General features: G+C 41.3%; 1 protein-coding gene across 1 annotated transcript in view; it reads left to right on the top strand.

Moving 5' to 3' along the window:
- CPED1 (cadherin like and PC-esterase domain containing 1) overlaps positions 1-22,958 on the top strand; it is a 349,963-nt gene extending 327,005 nt beyond the window's left edge. The window contains exon 14 of the mRNA XM_086967003.1: positions 20,247-22,958. Within this exon, the coding sequence (XP_086823129.1) occupies positions 20,247-20,495 (249 nt within the window). The 3' untranslated portion in view covers positions 20,496-22,958. The remainder of the gene's footprint in view (positions 1-20,246) is intronic.
- The last annotated feature ends 816 nt before the right edge of the window (positions 22,959-23,774 follow it).

Below are 23,774 nucleotides of genomic sequence, written 5' to 3'. Positions count from 1 at the left end.
GGCCAAGGAATTATGTGACCAAGTCCATTTGGCTTCAGTGTAGGCCACCACCCTGCATCTACGGTATCCGGACACTTCCTCCGATGCGGCCATCCATCACCCTTCCGGTCTGGTCTGGTCTGGTCTGGTTCCATCATCCAAAAATAATAAACTAAAATAAAAACATGAAAGTAAAAAACTAAAACAAGAAAGGAAGTGGGAGGGGGATCGACCCACACACAACCACAACTCAGCAATCCTAGGAACAAGAGAACAAGTATCATTATTCTTGCAAAATAAAATTTTCCATTTAAAAAGCACCCCGGGTGCCTTTCATTATTGAAAAGAAAATATCCTGATTAATTAAAAACATTCAAAATTTAACTTTTAAGTTTAGTAAGTGGGGCCTAACATACCCTAATCCTCTCTAAGCCAGCCCCTCCCTTCAGAGCAGGAGCCAGGCTACAGTGTGAAGCTACTTTGAAATACCGCCAAGTGATGAGCTCACAGCATCAGCAGGGCACTGCAAGCCTCCCATTTCCCTGGTCAGGGAAGCCCGCCCAGGCCCACTACGACTAACTAACTCCAAGGGAAGAGCCAGGTCACCCCGCCCTTAAATAAACAATCCGTTCGCGGAAGAAAATTGGATTGTAGCCAATCATAACGAACAGGGACGTGATCGGAACCTGCAGAATGAAGGAAAAAAACTCGTCTGCACAAACCAGCTGGTCTGCCAAGGTCGACAAACAAATTCCTTGCCTGTTCCCAGGCCTAATTGTGCCAGCCAACGAAAGCTAGCATTTAAAAAAAAAACAATTCTGTTACAGTGTACTGCTAATTAAAAGCTCCAGTTTCTAAAAAGACTTTTGTCTAACTAATTCAGCTAAAGGCAAGACATTTAAAATATGGGCACTTATTTAGAAAGGGGCAACTAACTTTTGCACACAAAATTATACATTCTGCATTTGGGGAAAAAAACGAATTAACATGGACCATTGTCAGCTGCTGAAGGAGAAATAATTTGTAAAACAACATAAAATGCAGATACATTTCAACATTGTATTTAATTTAACCAGGGGCATCATATCATTTTACATTACAGTGTAATTTAACATGCAAGCTATGTAATCCAAACTAATAAAAGAGCCACATTCATACACTAATAAACAACCAATTATTTTCTAACTGAGTTGGTTAACTTACCAGGAAACGTTTTGCTGACACATTTTATAAAAGAATACATTTTAATTTACATTTGGGAAAATAATAATGTTACGTTTTAAAATTTTTTTTTCAAAGGCACTCGGTTGCCTTCCACTAATTAAAAGCACATGTTACCATGCACTGTCGGGCAAGATTGATTATTCTCAACCTGTGATCATTGCAACCAGCACATTCCTGTCTAGATGGAAACCCCTCAAAGAAATAATTAATGAAAACAGCCCCGTAGCGTGCACTCTAACAGGGCCATTTTATATATATATATATATATTTTTTTTTTGTAACATTTCACTCATTGTCTCTCTCCATGCAAACCCTTTATCAATCCGACTGGGTGATTTATAACTTACAGTTCCAAGGCAAACCCACACAAATTCCTAGACGCATTTCAAAAAGAATGTGAAATGAACAGAACCCTTTGCAAAGCACAAGATGGTACCTTTCCGTCCAAAAAGCTGACAAAGCACATAGGCAGACCAAGGAACCAAAAAAAAAAAGTCAAAATCAAACCATCAAATAATCCACTGACTTTTATAGTCAGGTCAGATAACCATGCATGTTGACAGCATGTTAAAAATAAAGACTGCCATCTCAACTCAAGATATTAACCCTTTGGCAGCTCAAGCACAATCATTTCCCAACGTCTGCAGATACATGGGAAAATCATGAGCACATTTCTTCACGTTTACAGATAACACGTACACATATTTTCAAAACGTTATCCCCAAGCACCCGAGAGAGATCCAGCTCTCCCCTGCCTAACGTAATGATAACATGCTCCATCCAAGCCATGACCACATGGCGCTATTCACAAGCCATATTTACAAGACAAGCTTTTCACAAACAATAAATCCAAGGCGCAATGCACAAGGAACACAGCAAATCAACATAAGAACATGCACCTCAAAAGCCACATTAAAATGGCGCTATTCACAAGCCATATTTACAAGACAGTAAACAAACTCAAAAAATGACACGCTTTTCACAAGCAATATATCCAAAGCACCATTCACAAGCAACACAGCAGATCAACATGAGAACATGCACCTCATAAGCCACAATAAAAATGGCGCTATTCACAAGCCATATTTACAAGACAGTAAACAAACTCAAAAAATGACACGCTTTTCACAAGGAATATATCCAAAGCGCAATGCACAAGGAACACAGCAGATCAACATGAGAACATGCACCTCACAAGCCACATTAAAATGGCGCTATTCACAAGCCATATTTACAAGGAGCTATATTCGAAGAACTCCACAGATCATATTACAATGAACACATTTCACATTGCACAGCATAAGCAGATGCAGCAAGCAATTTAATGGGCAATTTAAAAGCATTTTTTACACACATTTATACAATTGGACCATCACAAAGATGTAACTGGCTTCCTCATGTAATGCCATCCTTCAACTCTGACAGTTTAAACACCAAGATGAAAACCATTCCTTCCACCCTGAATAAACCAAATGCCATGATGTAATGCAATCTCCTCACGCTGCAACTGTTCAAGCCCATAGGTCTAACAGGCTACATAAACTGCAACATTACGCCAGATGGAACCGGCGTTCAGGGCACTCCCTCAGAACACATGGGAAACTCTCTAAGCACATGGCCAGATCACACAGGTTTTGTAAACTGTTCTACTACGCCAGATGTTATGGCGTTCATGGCACTCCCACACAACACATGGGAAACAATCTAAGCACATGGCCAGGACACACAGGATTCGTAAGATGCCGACTACGCCAAATGTTATGACTGGATTTTCTGAGTAGATGGAATCAGCCCCTAGGGGCCCCTCCAACCCAGCCAGAACGTAATCACATCCCTCCTCAGGACCAACTATCCAGGCACCTGAGTACCTACCTGAGGATGGGGAACTCGCAATATACAAGCTCATATTATTAAAAACACCACTAAATCTATAGGGATACTAAGAATACTCACTGATTACTAGGGATATCCATACCCTACACCACACTTATATTCACATCAGTTGGTCTCGCGGCCACTCAGACCCAGACCGGTCTACCCTAGGGCAGATATTGCGCACAATCCGGTGCGACTACACATGGGCCTGCAGAACCCAATGCTCCCTTTTCCAAACGATCAACAATCCTGTCGATCTCCACGCCAGTGTCCCCCCTGGCGCTCTCACTTATTCAAGCCACAATCCTGTGGGTATCAGCGCTGGTAATCCTCCCCAGCGTTCTCACTAACGCCGCATATCAACGACGACCACATTCCTATGAACACCTATATATATATATATATATATATATTGGGAAGTCTCTTCACTAAGGGTCTGCTACTACAATATTAGGAGTTAGCCAATTAATATTATATGTCTCCTATTCTTGGCATCATAGGTCCACTCACTCCCAATTTATGTGATCACCACTTACCTGATTGGGATTACTCATCCATTCATGCAAACACTAAACACCTAGGAGCGTTGTTTACCTGGATTGAACAAGAATACAAGAGATACACGCCAGTTTGTTACAAACTGGGGGGTTATTTTATTACAACAATATAAACATCTACACAGATCTGACAAAGACTATAGGTAGAACACACCGCTGAAAGAGAAAAGATTAGCAATGCAAAAGCCTAGGGAATAAAGATAAGATTAAGATGCAAGTGTAAAGTAAATTAATATAACAGGAACGCCTTCACCTTATTAGTGTGTAGTCTTGTTCTAGCTGTCATCTGGGTTCCTCTCTCGTCTGTGCCTTGGCTCATCTCAGACTCCCTCTCTCTCCTGCACTCTTGGGTACACCTCTGCGCTGATCACTCTGTCTCTGGACTCCTCTCCCCCACGCGAACTGTCTCCACCTTCCAGCTTCAATCTTAATGGTTCCTGCCGCTCTGATCACCGTTCATTCCACTAGCTTATTCACTCTGTCTCTGCGCCAATGTCCAATTAACTCCATCTGCTCCCATAGGTTAGTCCACGATCTCTCCTCCGTCTCTTCTAAAAGGCATTACTTCAGACTCCAGCTATTCACACCTCCTCCTGATAAGCAACTGCTTCTGACTGCTTCCTTCAGTTCCAGCTCACTATTCAACTCAGCTCTTCTCCAGCTTGAACCCTCTCTCTCTGCCAACTCCACTCCACTGCTTTCCACTCCTCCACCTTAACACGACCCTCTGGCTTCGCCACCTTCACTCGACTGCAACTCTACTCGACTCTCTGCTTGACTCCCTCTCTGCTTGACTCTCTGCTTGACTCACTGGCTCCGCCTCTGCACTTCACTGATATAGAATGCTGTTTCCTCATGGAAAGTTCCAGCCAGCAGCTTCCTCCCACCAATCCCATGCACCAGGCTCCTTGCGCTAGACGCTCCCACAGTGACCAGTCTGCTTGTTTCGTCTAGAGACCTGAGCCCGGGAACAATTCCTGATTAGATTCAGCTCTGGCCGGTTCTCTCCGGTCCGCTTAGGGCGAACAATAGTTATAACTATAAACTTTGCCTTTGCCCTGAAAAGCCTCTCAGCTTCATCAAGATGGAGTCCCTCTAGCTCTAGGCCTGTAGGCCTGAAAGGGGTGAAATGCTCCTTAGCTCTGTCAGAATACCTACATAAACCATACCAAGGTGTCTAATATGTCAAAGCCAATAGGCAATAGACAGGTTAAAGTCAAGAATAAAGGCATATTAAGCAGCTATCCTCTTCTAGATCTGGAAAAAAGGGCTTAAAAGGGCCAACACAGGCTAAGAATACCTATACTAGATGCGAGCAAGATTAATGATCTATATCACTGCTAAATAAAGCCAAAAACGCTGTCATTACAGGGGCTAGATTCATTTTTCCTACTCCCACACAAAACAAAAGCAGGGAAAGTGTTGGACTTTAGAGGGGTTAGATTTACTATTCTCGGTCCAACCTAAACAACAGTAGGAAAAATATTGGCCTTTGGAGTGGCTAAACCTACTATTTCCACATGAACATAAGCAAAAGCAGGGACATTGTTGGGCTTAGGAAGAGTTAAATATACAATTCCAACTATTATTGATTATTAAACAAACATTTAACTAGCATTACAATATTAAAAGATTTTTAAATAAAACAAATTACATTATAAATAAATAAAATGAATACAATTCAATGTAACTATACAAACATTATAATGCAAAACTGAACTAAAAAAACAAAATAACAAGTTAAAAATAAATACACTTTCCTCCCTGCTACCCAAAAAAGGCTAATTAAAATGAAAATAAATTATAAATTGAACAATAATAATATGAATTTAGCAATTATTTAAAACAAATCACATTTAAACCAATAAAAAGATATCAACTATATTTACCAACGTTTATTATTTAATATATATCAATAAATTAACAATTAATAAAACATTAACAAATAATGTGCATACAAAATAATCCATTAAAACCTTACATAACCAATTAAATGTTTGATTAATACAAAAATAATATTTAAAAATCAGCAATATTATAATTTAAATAGCAGAACCAGAATAACTTTATTTGGGTACAAACTGTATTCATAAAAGTGAGCAATCCAAGATAAAAACATAAAGTATATAAAATATTAATTTAAGTGCAACGTTAGACAGCATAGCAAAGAAAGTTGCATACAAAGGCACGGTACAGTGCAGTGAGACCTGTACATTTAAAAACATATCAGGATGATGAGTTAATACATTATTCATAACATGAACAATACTTTAAAATTAAAAAATAATAATTTAATTATTCACAAAACTTCGTACCCTGATCTCCTACAAACCCAACAACCTGCTACTAAATTATAAATTGCTAATTAAATGCCCCCCAAAAAATTACACATTAAAATCACAAACAAACCTAAAAAAATTAGCAAACAGATTAATAATACTAACACATACAATTAGTATAATACATGAATATGAAATGAATTAAACATATATATTAATTATTAATACAACTATATTAAAGTAAATAATATGAACAATGCTTTCAAAAACTATATTATAAACATTAAAAAAGATATTCTTAACTTCTATATTTTATAACTCAATATTTTGGGGGAAATTAGTTTTGACAAAACATTTAAGTAACACAATATTTTTTCTTTGAATTTTGAGCCTTTCACCATTGTATCAATACATTTACATTATCAATGAAAGAATTTGCATAGGTGTTTTTTTCTGCTAGTTGTTGCTCCCATAAAAAAATGAATGACAATGTTTCTATTAGTATCTCACTTCCCATCTGTGTCCAGTTGCTCCTTGGCATCCTCAGTCGTGCTATGTAGGTTTATCAAAAAACACTGTTATCCACAATGTGGCTTTGATGTGACACTACTCAGCTATGTTAATGCTTTGTTGCCTGCCGTTTGTTAGATGTGAATGCTTTTCTTTGTGGCATTCCAACGATTTGTGGTAGGGCCTTATTTATAATACCCAAGAGGCTATTTAAGGACTTGGCAGCTTCCGCATTGCATCATGATGCTATGGGTTATGCTCACACCAGTACAAAGCGTGTAGCTGACTAATATTTACTAAATTCTAAAAAAAATACAGCCCAATCCGGTGTCCCTAGGAGCCTAGGTAAATGTACAATGAACCTTCAGGGGAAGCTAATTACCTACGCTTCCTAGGCAACAATAATGAAGTGCTCAAGTACAAAATCAAAGTTTGAAAAATACCAACCATTTAATAATTATACATATGCTTACATGCAGAGATATATGCAATAATTAATCATATATGAACATTGATGGTACTTCAACTGGAATATGTATGTCTGTGCAAAAGACGCGTACAGTAGTGAACGGTGCAGTGATAGCGATAAGTGAAAACTTGTGAACAATGGTGCGCAGTATTACATTAACCAACAGAATGTTGACTTAACAAACATGAACCTTTGAGGAGCCTTGACTCAAAACGACCATATAGGTTCCATCATTAGCAAAACATTCATTTAAAGTCAACCTATATATCTATACTTTGACGTTTTGGCCTCTATATGAACACTATTCTGAGGGTCTTCTTTAGGACCTTACCGGTAGACACTTACAAAAGACAAAAAGCAGACGGTCAATAACCCTAGATCAACATTTACAAACAGGATTGGCCAGATAATGCTTATTCTTACCTCAAAAAGAAGGTCAGGTATACAGGTTTCTTGATATTTAAATATAGTTAAGTTGATCTGAAAACAACAGATACATAAACAAATGTTTACCGGCATGAGCTAAATTACGAATGTATCTCAGGTATATGGAAGAAAATCCCCTTTTGTCACTGCAGTGTCAAAATAATGTAAAAGAAAAATTGTTCAGCCCTGGTGGTACCCCTACCAGATCTAATTAGCATATATACAGTTCGTTTGTAAAAACATTAATATTATAATGCCACAAAACGTGAATAGTAGTCTTTCCAGAGTATCAGAAAAGTCCAAATGGAAGAAAAGAAAGTAAAACAGCAATAAAGGGCTCACTCACTGACCAATAGAACCAATGAGATGTTCCTTAAGAGTTGGAATCTGCATAGAATAAGCATACATGAATTCTTAAGCCAATGAGATGTTCCTTTCGAGTCGGAATCTGCATAGAATAAGCATACATGAATTCCTAAGCCAACTAGAAACATTACAAATCCTAAAAAGCTTTGTTATGATGCCATAAAGTGGACACAAGTACTTACTCTCGCGCAGCAGCTGTCATGCGCTGTATCTCAGGACCCAGTCATGGAGTGGTTGCATGTGTCCTCCAATAAATAGCCTGTGCTGCAGATAGTGTGCATGTGCCTGCTGTCACTGAAAAACACATTGAACTGCTACTGAAAAAAAGCCGGCATGTAACCCTGAACAAAATTTACAAAAGTGAACTCATAGGAATTCTATTGTAGTTCTAGGTAACAAACAAACTACTATAGAAAGAGAAGAAATACTCCCTACAGTTAACCAGATGCTAGAAGTACAAGGCATAAATGGTTAGCCCACAATATTTCAAGGAAAGAACGGACAATCATATAGACATGGTAGATAAAAAAAAAATCGAAATGATAGGAACAAATAGCAAGATCAAACAAATAATAATAGAGAATGAACTCAAAAGGGTTAGTGTAAAACAAATTGCAATGGAAGGAGTACACTCCACAGGCTACTTGAAGCATAAATTGGTATAGAAGGTGTCTAGATGATAATGCAGCATTTGAAGAACACTTGGTATATGAATAAACCATTCTGACATCATTTTAAAATGATGGCATACATACATCATTGTAAAGAATGTACAATAACTAGAAAGGCCAATTTAAAAAGTTCATGTTCATCAGAAGAGTGCCGCCTGTCGCCAATCCTCCAGTGAATTCAATCCATTAGATATGGGGTCAACGCGGTTAATCCATTTGAGTTCCCTTTTTATCAGTATATGTATTGTGCTTCCTCCTCCGGGGTCTGATGTTATCTGTTCAATCGGCTGCCAACGATGTCCTCTGTGGTGTGGGTAGTACTTGAAAATGTTCCACCAAAGGGTGCTCCTGTAATATTATACCTGATGCAACTCCTATGTTGTAAAACAAAACTCTTAACTTTCTGAGTGGTGTGACCTATATAGAACATATCACTGGGACACCAAATAGTGTAAACCACATTATAAGATATACAATCAGTCAGGGATCTCAAATCCATCTTAGTGTGACCGTGTACAAACAGTTTGGTATATTTGCAATATTTGTGAGCTGCACAATTGCCAAACTTATAGTGTCCCACTGTGAGGTAAGAGTAGGGGTAGAGGGTTTTGATAGGGCTGCTCTTACAATTAGGTCTTTAATCTTGGACCCTCTGCTGAAAGAGAACATGGGTTTTTCTTATTGTGGCATTAGGGGTTTGATTAGGTCCCAGTGTTTATGGACAATGGATTCACCTCATTGCTTGCCGTACTGAATGTATTAACACATATGATGCAGTAAGCAGAACAATCTCTGACATAGGGCACCAGAAATTCCTCCCGAGTATTGTACCAGGCGCTTTTGAGGGCCTGCTTTATAAGCCGTTTGGGATAACCTCTTTTGAACAATCTCATTATCAAAGTTCCTGATTCATTGAAGTAATCATCTTATTTAGAGCAGTTTTGCCTGATCCTAAGAAATTGCTAGAATGGAAGATTATCTCTCATGTTTCTAGGATGGTGACCATGGTACTGGAGAAGAGAATTTCTCTTGGTAGGTTTCCTAAAAGGAGATGTGAACAATTTGTCATTATCTGATAGAATCTTGAGATCAAGGAAGACTATCTCATCTGGATCATGCAAAATAGTGAATTGAATATCACTAGACTGTGTGTTAATCCACGAGTGGAATTCAACAAGTCTGATATGGGTTCCCATCCAGACCATGAATACTTCATTGATGTATATAGTCCATACAATGATGTCGTAATAGATTGTTGGTGAAAATGTGCTGTTCCTCATAGTCTGTCATGAAAAGATTAACCAGATCAGGGGCAAATCCAGCCCCCATAGATACACCTTTAGTTTGGAAGTAGAAGTTATTCCCAAATTGGAAATAATTTCGACTTTGAGCTACCTCTGTGGGACCCAATATGAACCGACTGGGGACCTGACAGAGTTGTGTCTTACCGTCCAGGGCTTGGCTTGGCAGGGTCAAGCCTGATTTGAATATGGCTGGGTCCAAACTTAGGTGGAATGGTGAGCAAAAGAACGATGGGTTGTAGTTAAGCATGGGCGAATTTTGCGAATCTCGCGTTCGCGAATTTTGCGGATTTGCGAACTCGCAATCCGCAAAATCCGCGAATTCTCGCGAATTTGCGGATTTTTTTTTTTTTTATGTTTGCCACTCTCTGTCACCACTGCCACTCTCTGACTACTCATGCCACCCTCTGGCCCACCCATGCCACCCTCTGTTTCATCACAGCACCCTCTGGTTGTCCAGTCAGTGTACCTTATTGTGGCAAAGCAAAGCACACCTTCCCTGCCTCAAGTGACCTGAATTAATTTGGGGCTGATTAATGTGTCACAGAATATTTTTTTAGCTGGCACCTGCTTCCTTAGTGCTTCCTGATTAGTGATCTTTTGCACTTGCTAAGTGCTTTCATTGTTGCAAAATTAGTTACAACACCTGCCCTGCCCCAACTGACAATAATGAATTAGGGGCTGATTAATGGATTTGAACTTCCAGCCTGGCTCCTGCTTGTCTCCCTTAGCTGTAATTCAGGACCTTTGTGGCATATGTGTAACTATTCTGAGGTTCAGAGCAGGGTCACATAATAGTTGCAACTGGCAACTGAACTCTGGAGGGGCCCCTCAGGAAGCACTACAGGAAATGGCTACTAATGATGAGCCTGAACTTTTGAACCTGGTAAGTAGTTTCAGTTTTGCTAAGATTGTATTTCTGCAATTTAGCGCTTATTCGCGGGGCGCGAAGTTGTACGGGGAAGCCGCGAACTCACGCGAACAGTGCGAGCAAGCCATAAAATCCGCTGCTCGCGGATTTGCGGATTTTGCGGGAGATTCGCGAATCTCGCGGATTGCGAATTTACCGAAAATCCGCAAAATCCGCGAGCGAAACGGATTTTCCGCCCATGCTTAGTTGTAGTGCAACCCCGAGCTACTGCCAGTGGTTAGACTTATTGCAGGCAGCCTCCCATTGCCTTTTGTGTGTTTATTATCAGGGAAATCAACAGAAAAAACGACCGACCTAGCCATAAAAAAGGCCCACAAACTACCATAAAAATAAGCTCACACAATGATCTGTCAGCATCGTAAAGGAACTCTCCAACCCCATCGCCAACGCCAACGACATCCCGCCCTCACAAGAACTGTGCGACTCACTAGCCATCTTCTTCCACCGCAAGATCGCTGACATCCACGACAGCTTCAACACCACGACTGCCCAGACTACGCCAGACTCCACCTCCCCTGTGAACACCACCAGCGCTATCCACCTGACCTCCTGGTCCAACGTCAACGACAACGAGACACGCAAGGTCATGATCTCCATCCACTCAGGATCTCCGTCAGACCCATGCGCACACCACGTATTCAACAAAGCAGATGCAGCCATCGCACCCCAACTACGGAAGGTCATCAACATCTCCTTCGAAACAGCGACATTCCTGGAAAGCTGGAAGCACGCCGAAATCAACGCCCTCCTCAAGAAGCCCAAGGAACTCAAGAACTTCCGGCCCATCCCTCTGCTCCCGTTCCCGGCAAAGGTCATCGAGAAAATCGTCAACAGGCAATTGGCCGGCCACCTGGAAGACAACAACATCTTGGACCCATCCCAGTCCGGATTCAGACGAAACCACAGCACCGAGACAGCCCTCATCGCCACCAGAGACGACATCAGGTGCCAACTAGACAACGGCGAAACATCAGCCCTCATCCGCCTGGACCTGTCGGCCGCCTTCGACACGGTCTGCCATCGCACTCTAAAGACACGGCTCCTCGAAGCCGGAATCCAAGAGAAGGCCCTTGACTGGACCACGTCCTTCCTCTCCGGCAGAACCCAGAGCGTCTGCCTCCCACCCTTCCGATCCAAAACCACTGACATCCTCTGCGGCGTCCCCCAGGGCTCATCCCTTAGCCTGATGCTGTTCAACATCTACATGGCCCCCCTCGCACAAGTGGCCCGCCATCACGACCTCAACATCATCTCCTATGCCTACGACACCCAGCTTATGCTCTCCCTCACCAAGGACCCACACACCGCCAAAACCAACCTCCATGAGGGAATGAAGGCCATCGCCGACTGGATGAGGAGCAGCCGTCTGAAGCTGAACTCGGACAAGACGGAGGTACTCATCCTCGGACCCACCCCCTCAGCCTGGGACGACTCCAGGTGGCCGACCACACTGGGGACAGCACCAACGCCCACCGACCATGTCCGCAACCTAGAATTCATCCTCGACTCCTCCCTCTCCATGTCTAAGCAGGTAAACGCTGTCTCCTCCTCCTGCTACGACACCCTCAGCATGTTCCGCAGGATCTACAAGTGGATCTCGACCGAAACAAGAAGAACTGTGACACAGGCCCTCGTCAGCAGCAGACTGGACTACGTCAACGCACTCTCCGCAGGAATCCCAGCCAAACACCTACGACGACGACAACGCATCCTAAACGCCTCCGCCCGACTGATCGTCAACATCCCCCGCCGCAGCCACATCACCCCCCACCTGAGAGACCTACACTGGCTCCCCGTCGACAAGAGGATCCCCTTCAAGCTCCTCATCCACGCACACAAAGCAACGCCGGACCAGCCGACCTTAACAGCAGACTCAGCTTCTACACCCCCACCCGCCAGCTCCGCTCCGCCAGCATCGCCCTCGCCGCTGTCCCCCGCATCCAACGAACAACCTCCGGCAGCAGATCCTTCTCCTGCCTCGCCGCCAAGACCTGGAACACCCTCCCTACTCACATACAGCAGACCCAAGACCTACTCGCCTTCAGTAGACTCCTCAAGACCTGGCTCTTCGAGCAGTAGCAGCACCCCACCCTCCCCTCAGCGCCTTGAGACCCTCACGGTTAAGTAGTGCGCTCTACAAGTACTCTGATTGATTGATTGATTGTCAGACCAGTCCATCGGGCACTGCCTGATTGCAGTTAGGTCAGTCCGATTCCTTCGTGTGCCAAAAGTTATCATTATCTTCAAGCCATATTGTTTACGGAAAACAATTTGCAGAGGGTATTCCAAGCACCAGGTAAGTACCTTTAAAGAGCAAACCAAATGCTGAAATTACTTGTTGACGTTCAAAATTAGAGTGGGTGTAGGGGGGCAACTCCCAAAATTCATACTTTTAACAAGACCAATTTGCAGTGCCGCATCAGCACCGGCACTTTTCATAAGCACCAGTTAAGGACACATTAATTTATGGTAGGCAGGGTGAGATTATTTTATTTGGCCAGAATCACAGGATGTTGAGCCAGCACTGAGACTCAAGCCTGGTTCCCCAGCTCCAAAGCCGGCAGCTCTGGCCATTACACCACATCCTCTCCCACTTTCATGGTTAGTAGTTGGCTCTGTTTTAGGTGGCGCTAACAGGAGAAATGGGCTGGTGCAAGTTGCTTCCTGATGAGAGCCCTGACACTTTTTTTTCACATATTAAACTACGGATTAGAGTGTTTTTTTAAACATGGAACTGAAAAGGAAGAAATGTAAGAAAGTGCACAATGATTTCCATTGGTGGTTCACCACAGTAGACGTTTACCTTTGTCTTCCACCGTACAAATGTTCAGTGCTGAAGGATTGTAGAAAACAGCTTTCAGTAATGAGTGAGCGGGTCATGCATTGCTTGGTACTGCCGAGTATTTTTCCAGGCCTGTTTCAGACTTGAAAGGCTGTTATGATTTTACGCTCGGTTTGCTTGTTTCTACTCAATTGCGCTCCTTAGCTTTCATGCTAGTTAACTTCTCTCGTACGAGTTTAATATTTGATTTACTGCTGCTCTGTAGCGTTAGAAACCGTTGGAACTTCTCTTAGTTCTCTTAGCCTTGATGCCCTTGGGCTAAGTTGCGCATTATAAATTTCGTTTCATTCATTCATTAGTTAATTTCTAGTCCATTTTACCCCCGGAATGTGTGATGCGAACGAATGACACAAAAACTCATGAATCAAAGTGATCCACACGACGGAGGGGAGGGGATGTGACCTATAGACCGGGGACCTCATTTATGAAAAGTGACGCATCGCTGCGTGAAAACAGCGATGCGTCACTTTTCATTGCACTCTCCTTGCGACACCAATGATGCGTCATATTTACATTATGACGCATCATGGCGCAAGGAGTGACAGATACGTCAGTATTTCTGACGTATCTGTAAGCTCAAAAGTGACACATTGCTGGAGTGTGTCACAAAAGTGACGCAACTCCAGCAATGCGTCCTTTCACATGGGGCAGGCCCCATGTGAAAGGGCCTGCGTCAGTCTTACGCCTGCTGTGAGGCAGGCGCAAGATTTTGACGCAACAGCATCCTAAAAGTGACGCAGTGAAATCTCATAGATTTCACTGCGTCACTTCTACGACCCTTTCTTGCGTCAATAGGCCCCCCTTGCATACATTATACCTGGCGCAGGTATAATGTGGCGCAGGGGTTTACAAAGTGACGCATCTACCTAGATGCGTCACTTTGTAATTATGACGCAACAAGGTGCATTTTTTACGCCATTGGTGCGTCACAAAAAGTGACGCACCGGCGGCGTAAAAGTGACGCAAGGGCTCATAAATGAGGCCCCTGACGTGTTTGATATGAAACTGGGGACTAGGATCGAGTCCCACCCCACCTCAACCTCGAGTGATTTTGACAAAGCTAAACAAATATGTGTAATGTAATCTGGTGGGCATGAAAAGAGATCTAATCCCTTGGACTAAATTTGTGTTATATAAAAACTGTAAAAAAAATGGAGCTAGACACAGAAATCAAGCTCCCTACTCACAAGCAATGTAAGGTGATACCATTAAAAACCCTTTAAAAAAATTGCCAATGATATTTGTATAGCTCAGATACGACCCTAAATTGCATAGGCTCCTGCTATTTATATTCCAAGTCATGGTTTTACAACTACCCGCTAAATTATATGAAAATCATAAAACAGTACTGCTTGCTTGAGGGTTCAGTGTACATGTCTAAATCTGAATGCTCCAGTTGTATTTGCCATAACATGTACAACACTAGCCATTGATTTGACTGCTGCGCTATTCAAATCATTAATGTATACATTATTTAGTACAGGATTTATTTGAGGACCCCATGAAAGTAGGTAAAGAAATTTGCTTCATATTCTAATTGATAATATTGCATACATTCCTTCGGCACCAATTGTAGGGAGTACTTTTTTATTTTTTTTAAAATAGGTTTTGAAGATTTCATTCAAGCCACCATTAATATATTTGCTGTACTGACCGCAGAGAGGGCACCTTGTTTCTTCAGTTCTCTTTCTGCAGAGTAGCCATGACTTAATCAAGGGAGAGATTTTATTTGGGACCATAGGACCCGATATACAGAACTAATTTACCACAAAATCCTAAACTTACTACCATTTTGGTATTCACAGAATGCACGTACTCATTTTGGTATTCACAGAATGCACTTACTCATTTTGGTATTCACAGAATGCACTTACTCGTTTTGGTATTCACAGAATGCACTTACTCATTTTGGAATTCACAGAATGCACTTACTCATTTTGGTATTTCACAGAATGCACTTACTCATTTTGGAATTCACAGAATGCACTTACTCATTTTGGTATTCACAGAATGCACTTACTCATTTTGGTATTAAAAGAATCACTCACCAATGAGTAAGTGCCTTCTGTGAATACCAAAATGAGTAAGTTACTCAAAATGAGTGTTACTCATTTCAGTATTCCCTCAAGGCACTTACTCATTGATGAGTAAGTGCCTTCTGTGAATACCAAAATTAGTAAGTTACTCAAGATGAGTAAGTTACTCAAAATGAGTAAGTTACTCATTTTGGTATTCACAAAAGGCGCTTACTCATCAATGAGTAAGTGCCTTTTGTGAATACCAACATTTCTGTGAATACCAAAATGAGTAAGTGCATTCTGTGAATACCAAAATGAGTAAGTGCATTCTGTGAATACCAAAATGAGTAAGTGCATTCTGTGAATACCAATATGGTAGTAAGTTTAGGATTTTGTAGTAAATTAGTTCTGTGAATTGGGTCCAAAGATTGCAGTTCATCGCAGAGGCCCTTAATTTTATTTGTGCAAATTATTGCCAAATTCAACACTATCTAATTATAATGGACTAAATGTAACCAAATGTCTTATCTGAGTTCAGGTGGATAAATCCATATTGTGATTTAAAAATGTAATGAAGACTTCCAAAGTTAAAGTCCTCTGCATTATAGCAGTTCATCATCAGCAGGGTAAATGAGGGGTCTTCACAGAGATCTTAAAATGTAAACACAGACATATACAAAGAGCTCACACTGTATCCACAGTAGTGCCACCCTTGATGATAAGGTAATATGTCACGTCAATAGTGACATTATTAATGCCATCTTTTACAGTTTTCTGTTACATTAAGGTTGAGGTCATTAGCACTGCATTTGGTGTGTGAGTTACAGTTTGATTGATATGTGTGTCAGCTGTAGAACCAGAACTGGGAATTTCAGGCGTTTTCAGTTTTATTTCATAAACATAAGAGCGAGAGAGAGAGAAAGAAATAGAACCAGAGAGAAAGCGTATGTGTGAGTGTTGGAACAGGCGTATGCAGAGACTAAAGGGAATTCAGAACAGTGACTTCTTGCCATGAATGTCATGAAAGACAAAGCTCTTGATCATATATGATTCAATCAATCAGGACATTTGTAAAGCGAGCTACTCACCCGTGAGGGTCTCAAGGCGCTGGAGGCAAACGATTGCCAACACCATAAGGAACATGAGCGGATGAATGACAGTGATCAAACCCAATACACGTGACATTAGGGCTACCTGTAATATCAAACAGGTTTTTGCATAAATAGTATATGCATGATGGAGGATACATCTTGCTTATGATGCACAACGTTTGTGGCCGCAGGAGCAACTCCTGGAACTAATTATTATGTGGTGGGGCAATGACACCATTGCAGTAATGCACAATGGGTGTGGGATCAGCCTGCCACTGTCCAGAAGTGGGAACATGTCCTGCATGCATTTGACAGGCCTGCTGCTCAACTTTCAATAACAGGCCATTGAACTAGAGACTCCCTCCATTTGCTGCATTTCACTATATCGTGGTTGACAATATCGACCTAAACAAATACTGATCTACTACATTGTCAAAGTAAGTATATGTTTACTATTCTTAACCCAACATCCACTTAACTAGACTTACCTTGCGAAGTAGTGGTTCAGTGGATGCAATATCTTTGTCATGTGATATATTGCATGCAATATAGTGAGGATATACCCCTTCAGCTATTTGAAGACTCTCACCTTGGACAGACCTTTATAGCACTTTATGACCTACCTGTTACCTCCAGGCTAGGACTAAGCCTGGTGTACTGATAATGTTACCCCTGATGGGCAGACAACCACCTTGTTTTCACTTTTGCTTTTTTTTTTACATTTTGTCGATCCCCCCGCCTTGCTGTTTCCTAGCACCTACTTGCTCGCTTCAGGCATGGTGTCGGCCGGCGACCCATCACCACTCTCAGAAGGCAAGGTACTGGCCTAAGTGATACTGAGCCACGCATGGAGGGTTCTGTGTCTGGGTGTGCAGAGGTCGAGCACCACGTTTGGCTTGCTCGCTAGCGGATTAAGAGCTTGAAGAACATTCTGAGTGGTGCTTACGTGTACCCTTTGTGCTAGTCCTAATTCTCCCAGAGGATCGGAACCCTCTCTGGCCTCTTCATTATCAAAATCTGTCCTTTCTATATGTGTTCCAATTGACCCTGTGTCACTAGCACCTTTGGGTCATGAATGTGAAAAACATAAATTGAGAGACTAAACATGATCCCTGAGGGAATAAATCTCGAATGCCAGCAAAGAGAACATTGATACTCACAGAGTAATACCTTCTTGGACTGCCTTCAGTTTGCATTGCTTATAGTGATTTTGCTATTCATTTTAATAGTGATCGTGATCAGGTGGTGAGCAATTTTACTGTAAGTGCTGTAAGATATAATTGGACAGATTGGGTGATCCGTTACCCTCCCATGGGATAACATTTTATCAGAAGGCCTTTGTATCTTATGAGAATGGATAACACAGTGATTGTCATCAGTGTGATGATCTGAAAGAGAATGTTTTTCATTGCAATATTGTCACTTGTTACTTTTAAGGTGTTTTTGGTACTGTGTTTCGTGAACTTTACTGTTACGAAAATGTTTGCTTTTAGCTAATAATTAATCATTCTGACTGGATTTTTCCATCTTCAATGAGATTGTAGCAACTGTACCACACTGTATGCTTTGGAGGCCAACTTTGCCTTTCAGGCCCCAGTAATCGATGTGTGGTTAGTACAGATTACTTACATGTTACATTTGATACTGCTCAGTGGCTCGGAAAATATGTCAGTGCAGTCCTCATACCTCCATGAACACACACATGCTGTATGTGGGTAAACAATCCTAGGACGTCATCAGAGAAAATAACCAATTATTCCAAAACCAGTAGTGTGAAGAAAAAACGAAAAAATTAAACTGTATACAAATATATATTTAATAAGTATGAATAAAAATCATATAGATAAAGGCTATATGATAAGGTAAAAGTATACTTCATTAAAAGCAGACACAAGTATTACAGATCAGTATATATCCTATAAACCAAACACATTGTAAAACACAATACATTCACATAGATTAATGACATAAAAAGAATTAGAAATATAATCATAAAAGAACTCGACGCGCGTTTCGGCAGAAAACCGCCTTCTTCAGGAGTCTCTGCTGATAATACTGATATATCTCATAAAAGCTGTTGATATCTTCGTACATGTGAGTAGTCAGAGGCACTTGATAGAGGCTAATACCTTGAATAGCACTGACATCGACTTAAATTCAAACACGTTGATCATGAACAGCACCAAGGAGGATAAAGCCAAGGATGCGGGAGGATCATAAGGTCAGCATAGCCAAAGATACTATGAATTTCTGTTGTAAGCGTATAACTTCGTGGAGGGGATATGGACATCCGCAATAGGCCAGATGGCTCGTGACTTGTGTATTCACGAGAGTACATAAATTTTTGTTTCTTTAATCCGTATTCTAGGGATGGTTAAAAAGATGGCGTTTTTGATGGTGCCAGATATTATATAACTTACATAAGAAAAGATGACATGGGCAACAAGATAGTGCTGCTCCAAAAACGTGGGACGTCACGTCTCGAAGGTACCACCAGCCGGCTGTTCGTGATCAACGTGTTTGAATTTAAGTCGATGTCAGTGCTATTCAAGGTATTAGCCTCTAACTACTCACATGTACGAAGATATCAACAGCTTTTATGAGATATATCAGTATTATCAGCAGAGACTCCTGAAGAAGGCGGTTTTCTGCCGAAACGCGCGTCTAGTTCTTTTATGATTATATTTCTAATTCTTTTTATGTCATTAATCTATGTGAATGTATTGTGTTTTACAATGTGTTTGGTTTATAGGATATATACTGATCTGTAATACTTGTGTCTGCTTTTAATGAAGTATACTTTTACCTTATCATATAGCCTGTTTATCTATATGATTTTTATTCATACTTATTAAATATATATTTGTATACAGTTTAATTTTTTCGTTTTTTCTTCACACTACTGGTTTTGGAATAATTGGTTATTTTCTCTGATGACGTCCTAGGATTGTTTACCCACATTGTGTTTACCCTGCCCTAGGAGTCTGTATTACTACCCAGGGGGTCCTTGTTTTTCTCACATTCACACACATGCTGTACACATCCACCTCAGGAAGTGATGACAGACTGGGCTGATTTTAACTTGAAGTTGCAGTAGGCAGTCATCCTAATCGAGTTTCAAGAAAAAAGCATGTACCTCTAAGACAATCAACTGCCACCACCAGTTAGATCATGGTTTGTGCATGGAGACAGGTCGGCCATCTTGAAAGGAAGTTCACACTGTATAAACCCCCATCTCCAGCCCAGTCAGTTACTCTGCTAGGGAACAACATTCAAATCACTGGGAACTACATCTTCGTGTCCACGTGACACGAGTCAGCGGAGCAGGAAACTACCAATTGTTTGTCAGACACCATGAAATTAGGAGCAGGGCCGTACAGAGGTACTGCACCAGGCACCTCTGACCCTACAGTACTGCACTAAATTAGCGGTGTCCTCTGCACAATGTGTTACTGCACACTAGCACAGAAGTACCTTCACACTGCTACTTGGAGTCCAGTTGACTCACCATTGTTCACATGCAGTGATCCAGCTGTGTAATATTGTAGATGATGGCTACTGGCAGCTTGAATATATTAATCAGCATTTGAAATTTGAAACAAAACATTTTGTCTATTCCCTTGACATAATTTTTTCGAAATATTTTGCACATGAAACACCTTATTATTGCAATAACTTGTAAGGGTCTGTATTGTTTTTTTTTTCAGGTAGTAAAGTCAAACGTTGACAAAGGGGGATCTCTCACGAAAACTAGCTCGTTCATGTACGACAAAGCCAAGAAGTTCTTCAACAGCCACCGGAGACTCCCGTCACTTCCGGACTCTGCCTCGAATGCCACGTTGTCCTATCACGTGGCGGGGCCTGTGAACCAGGAGTACTCTGAGATCCTCTTCAGCAGGATGTGTGCGAGGAGCGGGTCCGTCACCAACATGGCTGCTACAAAAGATGTCTGGTGAAGCTCGAGACTGATTTTGGTGCACACAATCCCTCCTACCTACCTACCCGCACACTTGCGTCAAGAGCATGATGCCGCCTTTCGATCTAGACACGGGGCCCTGTACAAAGGCGCAAAGCAGACTTTAGACATTTCCATATACTAAGGTGGTTGCAGTCCCAGCTATGAAGAATATAATTGTTAAGGGGAATGCAAACTTAAGTCTTACAGTGCATGTTCAGCGTTTGTTGAGAGGAAGTGAACTGGACATTTACTGGCGGTGGTGTTTTTGTCCCAGGAGGAGGGGTAATTAAGACTCCTCCAGGGCTGCCATGGTCAGTAGTGATTGGTGAACTTTCAAACTGGTGGAACAAAAATGGTGTCTCCCAACAGGTGGGGCAGGTGTAATATGAAAGTACTGAAGTTGCAATTACCTGCCTGAATTGCACTAAGAGAGTCAGTAAAGCGAATAAGCCAGAGTTCCTGCAGGGAGCTTTGAAGGATCAGTTCTACAAAATGTTTTGGGACCAAACGGTACATTTTAGAGCACAGTTTGCACATACATTGTTTGTAAAAACCAAAGAATGCGGATTGGCGCGAATACATTTTTCAATACATTCATGGTGGGCCCTGCAAGGAAGCTTGACCTTCAAAGGAAAGTTGGGAGTCGCTGGGCCCCAAGAAAACTTGAAAAACAGTGTCAAAACTATATTTTTCAGCACAATGTTCCTAACGTTTTGCTAAAAACCCATAGGTACCACCGGCAGTTCAAAAAATTTGAGTATGTGAATCTTGAGGGTCAAACCAAGTCAAAATGTATGCAACACCTTTCTTCACTTCGATTTTTGCTTGTTTCATTGTATTTGCAACACACTCATTCATTTTGCTGAATACAGCAAATGTGGAGAGGCAAGGGCTCTCACAGTTTAGGCACAATGATTAAGAAGGTTTGGCCTCCACACCAGACTCATTTTATCTTGGAAACGCTCATAAATGATTTAGAACTTTGCCATTCCACGGTCTTTCATGTTTCCACCCTGCTCCTTTCAAGAATACTCTTAGTCATGTGTTATGACTGTGAGTTTACTTCTAAGGAGCAGTGTGGAAACAAAGGGAGATATTTACAAAGAAGTGGCGGAGTGAGCCGTTACCGTCATAGCTCAATCTGCCACTTGAGATGTGCAAGGCTGTATAATATTTACAAGGATATGGTGCACCTCTGCATTTCCCATTGCGCTACACTAAGCAGTCGAGCGCCAACACAGGCAGCCTTGCACCATAGTGCAAGGTGTCTGCGTGCAGGGGAAGATTGTTTATGTACAGGAAGTTCCCCCTTCCTGCACATTAACAATCTTGAAATGCCATTTTGTCACTTCTATGTGTGCTGCTTAATGCAGCAAACATGGAAGTTACAAAATGTCATTTGTTTTAAAGATTGTTTATGTGCAGGAACGGTCACCTTCCTGAACATAAACAATCTGATGTGTTTTGCTTTTTTCATGTGTGCTGCACAAGGCAGCATACATGGAAAAAGCAAAAACGAGGAGAAATAAAGCATTTCTCCTCGTTTCGCCAAGTTAAGGCCAGGTTTTCTCTTGGTCTTAATTTTGGCGCTGCCTCCTATTTCGGCTGCCCTTGTAAATAGGGGGCAGCTTAAAAATGAAGGGGTGTTGCAGTGGAATGCCCACTGCAACACCCACTGCCCACCCCTCTAACGCTAGGCATAGCATGAAAGGGGGCCTTATTTACAAGGTAGTGTTAGCGTTAAGCCACGTTAAGTGGTTCACGCTGCCTTTTAAATAAGGCAAAGCCCCTATCGCCACAGAAAGGTCACTAAAAGTAACGTCTACCCGGCGATAGGGGCTTGTACATATGACCCAAAGTTAGGTAGCAGCAGAGGGACAGATGATACAGGGTAATACAGCAGTGCTGCCACCCAGAGTACAGAAACCTTCGAGATTCGGACAGAAAGCGGTGCACTCTCTTCGTAACAGGTTACAGATGCCAGATATTATTTGTGATAATGTTGGTTCAATGATAGAAAATCATTGGCAAAAATATTGTCTAATATAAATTTTGTATTCTAAATATCATTTGTAAAAATAACATCCTTATGGTGTAGATTTTATACTATTAACTCTAATGGGGCAGTACTTTTGTAACAAGTACACAATATTTTTGTGAGATACTATTCAATCCACAGTATTCTTGTACCCTACTGATAATGTCATAAAAGCGTTATAAATATAAATGATGAAATGCTTTACACGTGTTGTGAGATTGCACTCATGCTGTCAAGTGTCCTCTGGCACCAATGAGACAACATCAGCAAAAGGTCTCCTGACTTTAGCATGAATTATCACTTACAAAGCTTTAAATATATTTTGTCAATGCACAACATCAGTTTGTCAACTTCAGAAAATATACAGATTTTCTTATGAATACAAGCTTTTTATTTTCGATAAATAAAATCAATTTCCTCAAACCAAAATCTACTTTTTTATATTTAAAAAAAAACATTTTTCTCTCGAAATGCCTGCTTTCCATTTTTCTCAAATGTATGTATCATCCAAAAATAGCAGCACATCTTGTCCATCAAAAACGGGAATGCACTACTATCACACAAGAACAGATTGCACTTTTTCGGGCAGAGAAAGGCAGCAAGGATAAAAAAACTGCACCACCCAGTATAGTCACTCATGTATCACAACACGTGTATTGCCCCCCTCAAACGACCAGCTGCCACATGGTCATAAACTAAAGACAGTTTAAACAGAAAGATGACAGGCAATACAATCTTTGCCGAATGTTTCAATGTTCAATAATAGTTCATTCACTGTGTTCTTGTGTAAGCAGAAAGATTCATTATTTCGTAAACCTCATTCACAAATAGGCACAGCCAACACGTTTCATCCTATAAAGGGCTTCTTCAGGGCAAAGAACTGAGTAAGCACTATTCCAAAGTCCAGATGGGAAATGCCAGTATTAAACTGCACTTAGACCGTTCCTTGGTCCCTCGTGGAATTAAATAGTTCATATTGTGTTTCACAAAAATACCTTAGGTTAATAAGTTACAATACAGATCAAATGATGTTATTCTTATAGCTCCCAGCGTTTCTAAGTCCGTTGTTCGTTGAAGTGCATACTGGGTTAGTCGCAAGTCAAGAGAGTCGTCATTCTACGTACACAAGAACACAGTGAATTAACTATTATTGAACATTGAAACGTCCCGCACAGATTTCACTTTACTTGCCTTTCTATCACCGTGATATTCCACTAATTCCCTTTATGTGCCAATGGA

Source organism: Lissotriton vulgaris, chromosome 1_1, assembly GCF_964263255.1.
Source record: "Lissotriton vulgaris chromosome 1_1, aLisVul1.2, whole genome shotgun sequence".
NCBI lineage: Eukaryota > Metazoa > Chordata > Amphibia > Caudata > Salamandridae > Lissotriton > Lissotriton vulgaris.
Note: the sequence above shows the minus strand (reverse complement) of the source record. Positions and strands in the feature narration are given on the sequence as shown.